We start from the raw sequence: 16,628 nt of genomic DNA on the forward strand, positions 1-16,628 counted from the left end.
CATGAAGTCCTTGCCCATGCCTATGTCCTGAATGGTAATGCCTAGGTTTTCTTCTAGGGTTTTTATGATTTTAGGTCTAACATTTAAGTCTTTGATCCATCTTGAATTAATTTTTTGTATAAGGTGTAAGGAAGGGATCCAGTTTCAGCTTTCTACATAGGGCTAGCCAGTTTTCCCAGCACCATTTATTAAATAGGGAATCCTTTCCCCACTTCTTGTTTTGCTCATCATCACTGGCCATCAGAGAAATGCAAATCAAAACCACAGTGAGATACCATCTCACACCAGTTAGAATGGCGATCATTAAAAAGTCAGGAAACAACAGGTGCTGGAGAGGATGTGGAGAAATAGGAACACTTTTACACTGTTGATGGGACTGTAAACTAGTTCAACCATTGTGGATCTGGAACTAGGATCTAGAACTAGAAATACCATTTGACCCAGCCATCCCATTACTGGGTATATACCCAGAGGATTATAAATCATGCTGCTATAAAGATACACGCACACATACGTTTATTGCAGCACTATTCACAATAGCAAAGACTTGGAACCAACTCAAATGTCCATCACTGATAGACTGGATTAAGAAAATGTGGCACAGATACACCATGGAATACTATGCAGCCATAAAAAAGGGTGAGTTCATGTCCTTTGTAGGGACATGGATGAAGCTGGAAACCATCATTCCCAGCAAACTATCGCAAAGACAAAAAACCAAACATCACATGTTCTCACTCATAGGTGGGAACTGAACAATGAGAACAGTTGGACACAGGAAAGGGAACATCACACACCGGGGCCTGTCGTGGGGTGGGGGGAGCTGGGAGGGATAGCATTAGGAGATATACCTAATGTAAATGACGAGTTAACGGGTGCAGCACACCAACATGGCACATGTATACATATGTAACAAATCTGCAGGTTGTGCACATGTACCCTAGAACTTAAAGTATAATAAAAATAAAATAAAATAAAAATTCTAATTAGAAAAAAAAGAAAAATCATGCCACAAAACTGTAAGAAGATACTTATCATGTATACATCTGGCAAACAAACCTATATCCAGCATATATAAGGTATATCTTTAAAAAAGTGGAAAAGACTGTCATCCAGCTAAAATGGGCAAATGGTTTAAACAATCACTTCACAAAAGAGGACACCCAAATGATTAATTCAAAGTATAAAATTTGATCACTTGTGTCAGAGAAATGCTAATTATGATTCTATAGTGAGCAACAGCACTCACATCTCATAGTTGGTTACTGAGTCCGGTAAGTTAATATGAGCACCCCCATCTTACTTATTAATTCTTCCTTCATTGATAAGTCAGGATAAAGATATGTTATTAATATATCCTATCCAAGAAGAAAAGGATGTACCAACTATCTAATTATGTTTGAGAATATTGAGTCATAGCTTGAGACTCAAAGATTCCATCTTTTAGAATCTCACTTGCTCAGTGGAAGCTGAAATTTCACTCTCTCTCCCTGTGTTTTTCTCTTTTTTTCTCCTCTCCTATTTCTTTGAATTGATTTCAGTACAAGAAAGCATTAAGCAGTATATATATATCTATGATGGCAGAAGCACACATTTTTATATTCAAGGTAATTGGAAGCTTTTAATCTCTAAAATGCTGTGGGAGGAATGAGAGTTACTAGACTTTGAACCCTTAAAAAGATAAAGAAATCTGTAAGGAGTGGGAACATACAGATGTTAATAAACTATGACAGAGGTGCCATCTCTTCTGTGAAGCCACCTTGGCCCCCTGTTTTCAATACTTGAACACAATTTGAATTTGCATGGTACTATACATATAAACTTATCCTATGTCAGCACTAATAATACTAAATTTCTAACAATGATTTACTATACTTGAGCTTTCTGAGGAAAAAAGTTTATTCAATTTGTTATCCCAACAGTTTAGGGCTTAGAAAATTATATTTGCTCAAACTCTTAATAAATTAATTCATTTTTTTTACGGTTTCCATAGTTTTCATTCCTCTACTGAAAGTGAAATTTTCATAATTAAAATATTGTGTCTGCATCCAGGCAGTTAAGACCTTGATGCATTAATGTTTCAATGTATGTTTATTACTCTGATTTTACTGTGATGACTTCCAAGTGTAAATCTTGAGATGTTGTGTTTATGAAAGTAAATTCTCCAACTGTACTGTGATATTCTTAAAGTGAAATATGAGTTTTATTCATTCATGCTTCTCCTCAAATAGCATGTCCAGTAGATGCTTAATAAGTTAATATTGGATAAAAGCAGAAAGATGTCATGATACTTATTTCTGCATTTGCTTCTACAGATTTTCCTTTATATCACGCCTGGAATTACAGATGTGAGCCACCACTCTCGGCCCAACAACTGTATTTGTTATAGCCAAAAACTAGAAACAACTCAAATGTTTATGAACACATAAATCGATAAACAAATTGTAGTATATTCTTACAATGGAATATTTTCCAGTAATAAAGATGACAAACAATTGAGGTATGAAACAAGTCATATAAATCTCAGACTAATTATACTAAGTAAAATAAGCCACACCAGTTCCAAGTCTAACTCCCCCCCCGCACCAAAAAGATTACATGGCTTATAGTTCAATTTAGGTGAAATGTGCACTAATCTACAGTGGCAGAAAGCAGATCAGTTGTTTCCTGGGAGGAGGGTTGTTTCATGGCTGAAGTGAGGGAAGCATTAGGAAGGAACCAAGGAACCAGTTGGTGTGATTTGGCATAATAATATGTTATTATCTTGATTGTGGGAATGGTCGCACCAGTGTTACATAAGTCAAAACATAACAAATTATACACTTCATGCGAATTTCTTGTGTGTCAATTATACCTCCATAAAAGCTATTTAAAATAGAATTTGCACAGCAAAAGAAACTACCATCAGAGTGAACAGGCAACCTACAGAATAGGAGAAAATTTTTGCAACCTACTTATCTGACAAAGGGCTAATATCCAGAATCTACAATGAACTCAAACATATTTACAAGAAAAAAACAAACAACCCCATCAAAAAGTGGGCAAAGGACATGAACAGATACTTCTCAAAAGAAGACATTCATGCAGCCAAAAAACACATGAAGAAATGCTCATCATCACTGGCCATCAGAGAAATGCAAATCAAAACCACAATGAGATACCATCTCACACCAGTTAGAATGGCGATCATTAAAAAATCAGGAAACAACAGGTGCTGGAGAGGATGTGGAGAAATAGGAACACTTTGACACTGTTGGTGGGACTGTAAACTAGTTCAACCATTGTGGAAGTCAGTGTGGCGATTCCTCAGGGATCTAGAACTAGAAATACCATTTGACCCAGCCATCCCATTACTGGGTATATACCCAAAGGACTATAAATCATGCTGCTATAAAGACACATGCACACATATGTTTATTGCGGCACTATTCACAATAGCAAAGAGTTGGAACCAACCCAAATGTCCAACAACGATAGACTGGATTAAGAAAATGTGGCACATATACACCATGGAATACTATGCAGCCATAAAAAAGGATGAGTTCTTATCCTTTGTAGGGACATGGATGAAACTGGAAAACATCATTCTCAGTAAACTATCGCAAGGACAAAAAAACCAAACACCGCATGTTCTCACTCATAGGTGGGAATTGAACAATGAGAACTCATGGACACAGGAAGGGGAACATCACACTCCGGGGACTGTTGTGGGGTGGGGTGGGGGGAGGGACAGCATTAGGAGATATACCTAATGCTAAATGACGAGTTAATGGGTGCAGGAAATCAACGTGGCACATGGATACATATGTAACAAACCTGCACATTGTGCACATGTACCCTAAAACCTAAAGTATAATAATAAAAAAAAAAACTAAAAAAAATAAAATAAAATAGAATTTAATAATATTTTTTCTAATTTGTTATTTATTTTTAACATGAAAAATACTAATTACTAATTTATATATTTCTAAATGTTTTAGGTAAAATATTAAAGCATTTTATTTTTATTTTCCTTTGTGTAGGATCCATACTTGTACTTGGTAAGCTACATTCAAGATAAGCATTTCATTTATTTTCTAAATAAAATATACGATTTTTACATAATTGTTTTCTGACGGAGTTGGACCAAAATGCTATGTAATATGTGAGACAAAAAAGCCGTATATATCTGTCTATTCAGTCACCTTTCCAGTCTGCATTTTATTCCTCATAAGCCTTGATTTTGTTTATCGTTAAACATATAAAGACAATTAAAATACCCCTGGTCTTCTGGATCACAGACTTCAAGAAAGAAACTAAGAAGCCCTGGAATGCCATATTCCTAAGACATAACCTCCATGGGTAGCAGCGCTTTGGGGTGAGGTCCAGGATGACTGAGGAGATCCATGGAGACAGTGATCACAAAGACAGCTTCTGTATGCTCCGTCTCAGAGCCTGCTCGACCTCTTTGTTCCTCAGGCTGTATATCAGGGGATTCAGCATGGGGATGACCATAGTGTAGAATATGGACACTATTTTACTTTGCTCCATGAAGAAGATGGCACTGGGTTGTGCATACATGAAGAAAACAGTACCAAAAAACAAGCACACTCCTGTTAGGTGGGAAGCGCAAGTGGAGAAGGCTTTCCGGCGTCCCTGCATGGTGGGGATCCTCAGAATTGTTGAGATGATGTAAATGTATGAGACCAGGACAATCAAAAAGGTACTGACAATAATGGAGCCACATAAACCAAGAAGAACCAGTTGGTTTATAAAGGTATCTGAACATGAGAGGGACAAGAGTGGGGGGACATCACAGAAAAAGTCGTTGATCTCATTGGACCCACAGAAAGGCAACCTGAAGGTCGTGGTTGTTTGAGCAATGGCATTGACTACACCCCACAAGTAGGATCCTGATATTAACAGCATGCAGACCCGGTGAGACATGCTCACAGAGTACAGAAGAGGGTTGCAGATGGCGATGAAGCGGTCATAGGCCATGGCAGCCAGGAGGAAAGCCTCTGTGGTACCAAAGAGAGACAGGAAAAAGAACTGAGCAGCACATCCGCCAAAGGAAATTGTGTGGTTCTCTTGCATGGAGTTCACCAGAGCCCTGGGTGCAATTGTGGAAGAATAGCAGATGTCCAACAATGAAAGGCTTTGCAGGAAGGCATACATTGGGGTGTGGAGGTGTGCATCTACCCAGATAATTACAATCATGCCAAGGTTTCCCACCACAGCTATGCCATAGAGGATAAGAAAAATCAGAAATAGCACTGCCTGCATTCCGGCGCCCCCTTGGAATCCAAGTAGAACAAATTCTGAGACATGTGTAAAATTCACCATTGTGTAAGTGCAGAGAGAAAGAGAATGAGAGAGAGAGGGAGAGAGAAAGAGAAAAAGAGAGAGAGAGAGATGGGAGAGGAGGAAGAAGGAAAACACTTATAAGCCAAGGCAAAAATTATTTAATGCAATAATGTCTTGGTCTGCTGTGTTTTGTATTTCATGTAAAGAGAAAAGTTCAGCTGTAAGAGAAAGAAATGGGAAATAAACAATCACTTATGTAGAAATAGTCTGCATCTATAAATATGGCGCCATATAATTCAACTCTAATCTCAGAATATTCATGTATTTTGAGTAATTTTTTTCACTCCACATCATTAGCTTTTTTTTTTTAATTTAAAGAGGTCTCAAAATCAGAGCAGAAAGACATCATGACACCTGAGACTTAACTATTTAGTTAGTTTTTCTTTACAAGAATTGTTATCTGGGCTAGGGGAGATGCTGGCAAGTGGAGTTGATTATGTTTGTAAAATCAATTAACTTAGACTTTTTGGTCACATTTCTATTAGTTTCCTGGTACTATTAAAATAAGTTATCTTAGATTTAATGGTTTTAAGCAATAGGAATTATCTAATTTACAGTTCCAGAGGACCGAAGTGCAGAGTACGTTTTAAAGGCCTATAATATGTCAGCAGGCCCATGTTTCTTTCGGAGGCTCTAGAGAAGAATGTGTTTGCTTTCCTTCACCAGCTTCTAAAGTCCACCCGTATTCAATAGTCCATGGCCCCTTTTTCTGCTTTTAAAGCCAGCAGCACAGCATCTTCTCTCCAACCTCTGCTTCTGGTCTTACATCTCCTGTACCTGACCATCCTACTTCCCTCTTAGAAGGACCTTAGTGATGACGTTGGATCTTTCCAGATAAACCAGAATGGTATCTCATCTCAACATTTTTAATATTCACATCTGCAAGTTTCCTTTTGCCATGTAAGGTAATATATCCACAGGCTTCATAATTTACCATATGGACATCTTGGAAGGGCACTTTTTATCCTACCATACTATCTGTTTGATATATTTTGAATAGATTTTTGAAATTTTGGTTATATTATAAAGTGAAAGAAATCTAACAATATGTGCTAGGTTTGTGATACAAATTAGACTTTTTTATTGTAATCATTGATGTGGCATCTTTCTAAATCAGTGATTATCAACCTATTTTTATTTCTTTTTACCTATAATAGCTCTCTCTTGTACATTCCATTATTTATTAAATATTATATACAAAACAATAATATATTTAGGCAGTTTACCTTAGGACTACTTGAACTATAATAAGTTGGAATTCCACTGTGGGGAGTGACTTCCATCTGTGGAATAGGAAGCATGGGATAGAGCAATGCATATGTGTGTAAGTGTGCATGTATATGTGTGTGTGTTTGCATGTGTGTGGTAATTTGTCATTTGGAAATTTCCTGATACTGTTTCTTACTCTATACAAAATGGAAATAAACATACCCTGGGAAGATTCAAAGACAGAGTAAATGGACATTTTTATTCAGAATAAATGCAAAATGGGGATGAATTTGCTCTCTTTTCTTATGAACTGTACTATGGTTCATAAAATTTGTACCATTAATTCAATAACTCTTAATTTATTTCTCAGTGAGAAGGTATCAGAAACTTTTTTAAAAAATTCATTACAACTTTCAATTCTCCAGATCTTTGGGATTTCATGAAACTGTAATCATACTTCCACGATTTTTTGACTTTTCCTTGTGTTCTGATAATTTAGCCTAACTAATATGGGAGCACATTGTTTCTATGTAAGCTTCAGGCTCCAAGAGAAGATTGTGCTGTTTACTTCACTGATCAAACTTGGGCAACTAGAATAACACTTGGCTGAGATTCAAGACTCAAATAAATGTATTGAGTGAATGAATAAATGATTCCTCAATGAATGGAATTGATTTCATGAGTGGAACTGATTTCACATGCTTTTCATAATGGGCAGAGTATAACACAATTCCTTACTTCGAGTATTAGAGTTTATGTTGTTGGAAGTCTAGATTCCAAGATCTAAAGTAAAGTCTAAGTAGAAACAAACAAATCACAAAACCATTCCATGTTTAAGGAGAAGCAAAGCAAGTCATTTTTATGTTAAACAGTAGTTACAGCTTATGGTCATAAGTGCATGCTGCTGCAGTTTTGGGATCCAATAAACGTGGTGTAGATAGTATTATTTTATCTTAGAAGGAGGCAAATTGTAGAGTGGCGTAAACCAAATGACTCCCAGAGAAACAATGCATGTTCTCATCTCACCAAAGGCCATTCATTTTCCTAGAAAAATCAGTGCAACAGAATCTCACAAACAAAAGGAAGTATCAGCAACAACCACAGAAAAATTATGTACCTGATTTTTGCTTTTTTGAACACTGGAGGACTTAACATTCATTTAACCGAAGGTCCCAGTTTTGGGTGCTTTGATATGAGTATTCCTGGTTGCACTGTAATATTAGTGGTGATTAATTATTAATTAATATTACATTGGCAAAAACACACTTTTGCACCAATCTAATAAACTGATATAGAAAATAAAAGAGCACAAACTTAATTCTGAGATAAAAAGCTAACATTTACTGGACAATTGCTATAGGCTAATCAATCTAAAAAATATTTAAATGGTGTTTATTTTCTTTAATGCTCACAGAAGCCCTATGTGCCACATGCTAATATTAGTAAGTTCTACAAGGGAAATTAAGAAATGTTCCAAGTTTTCCTTCTAGAAAATAACAGAGTTTTTCTGCCTGACTCCAGGGCCTATTCTCTTGCCCTTTCATTGACTTGCCATTGTTTTAATCCAAGCCCTCATGTCAGGATCAGTGTCTCTGGCAATGCTGTGTGCTAATGTGTTTCAGATTTTTTGCTGGATCATTATCCCGTGGTGCAAAACATTCATTGTACTCACTAGAATCCCACTATCTTAAGAGGTAGCACAATGCAAGTCATCAAGCATAGTATCTAATTCTGATTGGGTCAATAATGAGTTTTGTGATGAGAAATATATGCATAAAACCTTCTGAGACAGAAGCCTTGAAATAGCTGATTGCCAAGATTCATTCATTGTTAATACTATCACTTTTTTTCATTGTATTATATCTTACTCTATCTGTTTGTTATATCTGTGGAAATAAGGTGGAAAATCTAATGAAACATTAACCATGATGTCACAATACTTTGGTGTTTCTTTGGATTAATATTATAAAAAATACCAACTTACAAGTGAAAGAATATTTGAGGATATGATAGTGTGAAAAATCAATGTAATATTAGAGTGTTCCCTGAACTCTAAATCAGGAAATGCATTTCTAGCTCCTAATCTGCCAATAGCCTAATGAAAAAGTTAAGCAATGTGCTTTGTGATGTTCAGTAGTAAGATGGATTCAGTAGATTTCCCATCCAAGGCAGGGGCCTAACCATTATAGAAACGTTGGGTCATTTGATTCTTCTGAAAACCATATGAGGTTTTACTGTAATTACTCTCATGGTACAGAGAGGAAAAACAAGATTGAGAAAGTCAGAGGCTTTATCCAAGTTCATACTACTAGTAAACAGGGAAGTCACAATGTGAGCCCAGACAATTTGGCTCCAGAACCCACACCACAATGCCTATTTATTAGAGACAGGAATAAACTGTTCACAATTTTAAATTTTGTCTTTTTACGTATACAAAATGAAATCAAAGCATTATTATTTTTATGATACACTTGTATTTTAAATTTGTATCAGTGATCCTCAACTTAAAAGATCTAAATATTGGTCTACGTGCTTTTAAATAGCCATGATACATGATGTTGTAGAAATACATTTTACTCGTGTGAAAGAAACACAGTGATATGAGCACTATACTACAAAAAGTCAATGGAGTATAGTGGTTAACATCAAGAACTCTGGGGCCAGAAGCCCTGGGTTCAAACACTTGTACTCGATTGGACAAATGCCTCATTCTGTTTATATTTTATTAGTCTGACCTGTCAAATGTAAGTATTAAGAGCATGCACTCCATTGTGAGGGCTAAAGCATTTCATAGATGAAAGTACTTTGGAGATCTCTTGGTAAATAAGAAGCACAATGTAAGTATTTCTGTTATTAATAATATTATGTTTAGTACAATGTAAGTGCAATGCACATATTGTCATTATTGTTTTTAGTATAATGAAATCTAAGTCAGTATTAATATTATTATTGAGTCCATTATTGACCAATACTATTTGTTTTGTCTTGTTTTGTTTTGTTTTAAGATGGGGTCTCACTCTGTCACCCAGGCTGCATTGCAGTGGTGCGATCTCGGCTCACTGCCACCTCTGCCTCCTTGGCTCAAGTGATTCTCCTGCCTCAGCCTCCTGAGTAGTGGGGATTAAAGGCACCTGCCACCATGCTGGCTAATTTTTGTACTTTTAGTAGAGACGGTGTTTTACCATGTTGGTCAGGCTGGTTTCGAACTCCTCGGCCTTGGCCTGCCAAAGTGCTGCCAATACTGTTTTAATTGAGGTCTGCCATTTTCATAGATTAATTGGAGTTCATCAATAAACTGTGATTGACTTATATTTCTCATCTAACTTACTAGAAATTATATGCATTTAATTGAATTGGTTACAGGGTCTTTGTATAATCATTTTATGTTCTCAGTAAAATAAATCTCACCTAAATTTCATGCATGACTTCTGTCTCTTTCTTGCTGACTCTCGTGTGCCTCATCAACTCTGCAGTTAGCAAAGTCCACAAAAAATTTCCACAGCACCGTTTTTCCAGGAATAAGAGTGAGAATTATAATATTGTTTTCCTCAGTGTTGGTCATTTGAGATTTATTCCCCAAGGTTTTATTGTAACAAGAGTGGTTTGACTCAATCAAGTGCTATAACTTGGCAAGAAGACAGAATGAAGTCCCAGAGTAAAGATTTGAGAGCAAAACATGATGCCAATCATGATGCCTATCTTTTAAACAATAATAAGTATACCATACTTGTCAGTTTTGAGGATGAAAACTTTAATAGAATTTGATCTGCTTTTACTTTAGGCCCCATGACCACAGATCTAGAACAGTATAAACACATACGATCAAATCTATATATCTATCAGGTGTCTAGATTTCTGATGACCTAAGCAAATTCAAGGATAAAATACATTATTTAGATATATTTCTTAATACATTTAAAGTTATATTTGGGTTACAGTGATTTTAATAGAAAATAGGTAGTGAGCAAGAAGTAAGGACTTTGCTTTATGTGTTTCTGATTATAATGGCAATGAATATCCAAAGCACTTATAATAATTTCTGTTAATATATGTTAGGTATTAACCCATATAACACAAGAGATTGCTTATATTATCTTTGAAATATTTGTACGCAGTATATTATTTCCTGAATTGTGTATTAAAAAATTAAAAAATTAAGGGATTGAAACATCAAGAAAGCATTGATTTTCCATTCCTGAGTTACTTCACTTAGAATAATAGTCTCCAATCCCATCCAGGTTGCTGCGAATGCCATTTATTCATTCCTTTTTACAGCTTTAGTAGTATTTCTTCATACATATATACCACAGTTTCTTTATCCATTCATTGATTGATGGGCATTTGGGCTGGTTCCACATTTTTGCAATTGTGTATTGTGCTGCTATAAACATGTATGTCCAAGTATCTTTTTCGTATAATGACTTCTTTTCCTCTGGGTAGATATCCAGTAGTGGGATTGCTGGATCAAATAAAAGATCTACTTTTAGTTCTTTAAGGAATCTCCACACTGTTTTCCTTAGTGGTTGTACTAGTTTACATTCCCACCAGCAGTGTAGAAGTGTTCCCATTTCACTGCATCCGTGCCTACATCTATTACTTTTTGATTTTTTGATTATGGCTACTCTTGCAGGAGTAAGGTGGTATCGCATTGTGGTTTTTATTTACATTTCCCTGATAATTAGTGGTGTTGAGAATTTTTTCATGTTTTTTGGCTATTTGTATATCCTCTCTTGAGAATTGTCTATTCATGTCCTTAGCCCACTTTTTGATGGGATTGTTTTTTTCTTGCTTTTTGTTTGAGTTCATTGTAGATTCTGGATATTAGTCCTTTATTGGATGTATAGATTGTGAAGATTTTCTGCCACTCTGTGTGTTATCTGTTAACTCTGCTAATTATATATTTTGCTGTGTAGAACCTTTTTAGCTTAATTAAGTCCCATCTATTGATCTTTGTTTTTGTTGCATTTGCTTTTGGGTTCTTGGTCATGAAGTCTTTGCCTAAATCAATGTCTAGAAAGGTTTTTCCATCGTCGTCTTCTAAATCAAATAAATAAGAATATTTAAGACTAATAAAAAAGCCTATAGAATTTGTATATTAATAATATAATTCATTAGTTTTTCATTAACTGATGGCATCCATATACACAGCACCCATCTCAAGAAACAGTATCACCAGCAATATAGAAAAAATTTTTAAAGAGTTCCCTCAAGGTTACCTTTTATAATTTTCACACTTATATACTTTTTTAATCAGTATAAAAATTTTATAATATATTTTACATACTTTTTACAGAAGTGGAAATAGAGTCACTTAAGATTCAAGTAATGTCCTCAAGGCTTGAAAGCACATAATTGTGGGGCAGTGATTGTTTCCAATTGTTGGACAATAGAACTGCAGTTTACAGTATGTGGCTACTAGCCATATTGGACAATTATATCTGAATTTAAATAAAATAAAATTAACTATAATTTAAAGTGCCACTTTTTTATTAAACTAGCTACTTTTCAAGTGCTCAATTGCCACATGTTGCTCCACATAAGAAACAACACCAACACAGACCATTCTTATTAACGCAGCAAATTCTATTGGGGAGTACTGCTCTGCAACCTTCATGCTTAACTCCTATACTATCCTTCATTCATCCAATGCAATATTCTGTGATGGAAATTTAAGCCTCAAATTTCTAAGACTTAATGAAAGTTTATTTTTCTATTACAGCATATGCCCAATATAGGACAGAGGGAAATTCTGCTACCTATTTCTTCTAAGGTGCCAAACTAACTATTGAGGCACTGTCTTTGGAAACTGGCATTTTTTTCTTTTTGAGATGGAGTTTCCCTCTTGCTGCCCAGGCTGGAGTGCAATGGTGCAACCTCAGCTAGCTGTAACCTCGGCTCACCGCAACTTCCACCTCCCAGGTTCAAGTGATTCTCCTGCCTCAGCCTCCCGAGTAGCTAGGATTATAGGCATGCACCACCTTGCCTGGCTAGTTTTGTATTTTTAGTAGAGATGGGGTTTCTCCATGTTGGTCAGGCTGATCTCGAACTCCCTACCTCAGGTGATTCACCTGCCTTGGCCTCCCAAAGTGCTGGGATTATAGGCATGAGTCACCACACCCGCTGGAAATTGGCATAATAACACTAAAATTTAGGTTTCTAAGTCAGGGAAAATGAGTAACACGAAGAATTCATGCACGTGTATGTTCATTGCAGCACTATTCACAATAGCAAAGACATGGAATCAACCCAAATGCTCATCAGTGATAGACTGGATAAAGAAAATGTGGTACATATACACCATAGGATACTATGCAGCCATAGAAAAGAACGAGATCATGTTCTTTGCCACAACATGGTTGAGCTGGAGGCCACCATTCTAACCATAAGTGTGAACTAAGCCATAAGGATACAAAGGCATAAGAATGATACAGGGATTTTGAGGACTCGGGAGGAAAGGGTGGGAAGGGGCTTGAGGGATAAAAGACTACAAATTGGGTTCAGTGTATACTGCTCGGGTGATGAGTGCACCAAAATCTCACAAATTACTACTAAAGAGCTTACTCACATAACCAAATAAACCTGTTCCCCAAAAACCTATAGAAATATTAAAAAAAAAAAAAAAAAAGATACAGAACAGATCAGGTGCTGTGGCTCACACCTGTAATCCCAGCACTTTGGGAGGCCAGGGCAGGCAGATTCCTTGAGGTCAGGAGTTCGAGACCAGCCTGGCCAACATAGTGAAACCCCATCTCTACTAAAATTACAAAAATCAGCCGGGCGTGGTGGTGCACACCTATAGTCTCAGCTACTCGCTGGCTGAGGCAGGAGAATCGCTTGAATCCAGGAGGCAGAGGTTGCAGTGAGCCGAAATCAGACCACTCCACTACAGCCTGGGCAACGGAGCAAGACACTGTCTCAAAAAAACAAACAAATAAACAAAACACACACACAAAAAAACAGAACATTTCCATCACCAAAGGATCCCTCATGTAGCCCATTTTTAACTACACCTCCTTACCTCCCATTTCTCTTCCATCTTCCATTCCCTACCCCTGCAACAACTAACCTGTACTTTATTTCTATAATTGTCATTTTAAGAATGTTATGCAAATATTTAATAGAATCATATGACATGTAAAAAAAAAGAAAGCATTGAAACATTATTTACAGAGTAACTGAGGGAGTTAGAATTTGAATAAAATGCAAACTAACTTCATGGATTATGCAGTTTGCCCTCATATTCCCTGAAGACTTATTGAAATTGTTTCTATTCTATAAGGATTAAATTCTAGTATGCATTTTGGGAAACTTGATAAAATGAAATGATCTCTCTTATTTAGAAATCTAGCACTATGATTGAAAAAAGTATAAGGAATGCAAAAATATCATCCATGATGTATAAAATGTGGTGCATGTTGTGGGGAAAAATGTGGACAAACAACAAAGTAAATAAATACCTTCATGTCTGCATGTGTTTGCGATTGAGTAATAAAATTGACACAAAGATTTTTTAAAAACACAGCAAAGGAGGTGTGTAATGATAGACAGCAATAGAAGTTTTAAAGGCAGAAAATACACAGGGTTTAGGAAATCTGTCAGGAGGAGACAGAAAATTGATTTATGGTGAAAAGAAATGTATGCTTACCTAATTTCTACCTAATCCTTTTAGAAAGGAAAACAAGCAAACTAGGTTTGACTGTACTTAATACTTTTTAAATTTTTCTTAACCAGAGGTGGGTAACTTATATGTGAACTTCTGGAGTAACATAAGGTAATATCAACTTTTCACATAAGCTTGCCTAATTCAAAACATTTTCTTGAAAGATCAGTGAAACAGCATAGAGAGTCCAGAAAGAGGCTGATACATTTATGATCAAATTGTTGTCAAGACAGACATCAAAGCTATTGGAAAATCTCTTCAAAATATTATGTTGGAAAAACTGTATATCCATATTGGAAAAAAAACTATTAATTACTACCTCATACTGTACACAACATTTAATTTGAGAGAAATCATAGAGTTGAGCATAAAATGTAAAATTCTAAGGTTTTAGAAGAAAGCAGTGGGGTATGCAAAAACTTCTTTTGAAGACACAGAAAGCACTAATCTTAACCAAAATGATAAAATTGACAGGGTATTAAATATATATGCCTATCAATAGACGTATTGAAGAAAACAAAAAGGCAAGCCACTGTGGGAAAATATTAACACACGTGTATTTAATCATGGATTTGTGTTCTAAATGTATATTGAACTCCTGCAATACAATAGTAATGACAAAGAATCAAGTTAAAAGATGAAAAAAAAGACTTGAAAGACACTTAACACAACGTAATATACAAATGTCCAATAAGCAATGAAATAAAGCTTAATATCATCTGTAATCAGGGAAATCCAAACTAAAACCATGATAAGCTACCACTATCCATTAGAATATCTAAAATTTTAAAAGTTCAACAGCATCAAATGTCACCAAGAATGTAGAGTACCTCCACATTTCTCTTCTGTTGCTGGTAAAAATGTAAAATCCAACAACTTTGGAAAACTATTTGATTGTTTCTTAAAAAGTTAAATGTACTTCTACTCTATGACCAGCAATTTCAATTGTATATATATACCAAAAAGAAATGAAAATATATGTCCACAGGAAGCTATGCATGAGAATTTTCAAAAATCTTTATTAACAACAGGCAAAATCTAAAAACTGCTCTGGTGTCAAGTGTTCTGAGAATGGATAAACTGTAAGATATCCATAAAAAGGGATATCAATCATCGACAAAAAAGGAACAACCTACTGAATCTCAAAGCCCCATGATGAATCACATACACACAATTTAAAAACCTCAGTGAAAGGGAACAGACACAAAAATCAGCATACTATATTACTCTAAATGTAAGAATTCCTAGAATAAGTAAAACTAACCCATAGAGGTAGAAATCAGATCTGTGATTGCTTTCAAAGGAGAAGCCTGAGTTTCAACGGGCCAAGATAACTTTCTGGGGTGGTGGAAAAGTCCTGTGATTTGACAGGGGTGTGGGTTACACAAGTTAAGTGAATGCATTTGTTAAAACCAATTAAACTGTACATTTGAGATTCATACATTTTATTGTATTTAACTGATACCTCAACAAAACGATAATATATAATACAATGTTTTTTATAAACAAAAAATGAGAGATTGTGTAGAATTGATCTTCATGCAATCTTAACTTGAAAATGTAAAAATGCTACAATTATTTGTCCACAACCTGGACTTTGAAAGGGCAGGAACTGTAAAATATTTCATTTGTGGACAGAATCAGACCTGATATATTCATAAGTTTAAGTATTTCCAAAGCATATTCAGAAATGACTTCTTTGATTAATATTTATTTAGTACCTACCGTACTCCAGATACTGACCTGATCTTTGGGAAAACAATAGCAATTTTGAAGAGTTACCTCGTGCAGACATTCAAATGCTGATAAATTTCACTAAATATTTTTTAGGCATGGTAGATTACTGAAATGTTATATCTTGAAACATTTAATCCACAAGGTCAAAAAATTATATGAAGCACCATCTAAGTGATTTTATAATTACTTAACTGAGAATAATTATACTTACATAAACATAATTAAGATGATTTTATCAAGACTCCGAACGCTTTCCTGCATTTCTACATTTTCAGAAGTAGACTCATTCAAAGGCTGAATTAACAATGAGGTGATTCATATCTACGTTCAAGGTTGACAACAAGAAAAAAGCCTGAGTTTAGAAGATAATCAGTTTAATTAATGGGAAGAAATAACACAATTTGAGGCGATTCAGAAATACATTTACAAAGAAGGGGTTAGCAAAAGGTGGTCTTCTCATGGAATGATCCTGAGACCCACTTAGAGTGTGGATCTCTGACTGTGAATACATGGAAGAATGAAGCTTGGCCAGCTGCATCCGCCCCAGACTGGAGAGAAGAATGAGCTGCTTTGAAAGCATTAATGGAATCTTCACATCATTTCTACTGAACTTCATTTCTAAGATGCATTAACCCACTTTATAAATTCAAGACATATTAAAACCCCTGACATCTGC

General features: G+C 35.5%; 1 protein-coding gene across 1 annotated transcript; it reads right to left on the reverse strand.

Moving 5' to 3' along the window:
• Positions 1 to 4,398: 4,398 nt before the first annotated feature.
• Positions 4,399 to 5,325, reverse strand: LOC100586161 (olfactory receptor 12). Its single transcript, XM_012506511.2, has one exon. It carries the CDS (start codon positions 5,323 to 5,325, stop codon positions 4,399 to 4,401), a length of 927 nt encoding a protein of 308 aa, XP_012361965.2.
• Positions 5,326 to 16,628: the final 11,303 nt, after the last annotated feature.

Source organism: Nomascus leucogenys, chromosome 5, assembly GCF_006542625.1.
Source record: "Nomascus leucogenys isolate Asia chromosome 5, Asia_NLE_v1, whole genome shotgun sequence".
NCBI lineage: Eukaryota > Metazoa > Chordata > Mammalia > Primates > Hylobatidae > Nomascus > Nomascus leucogenys.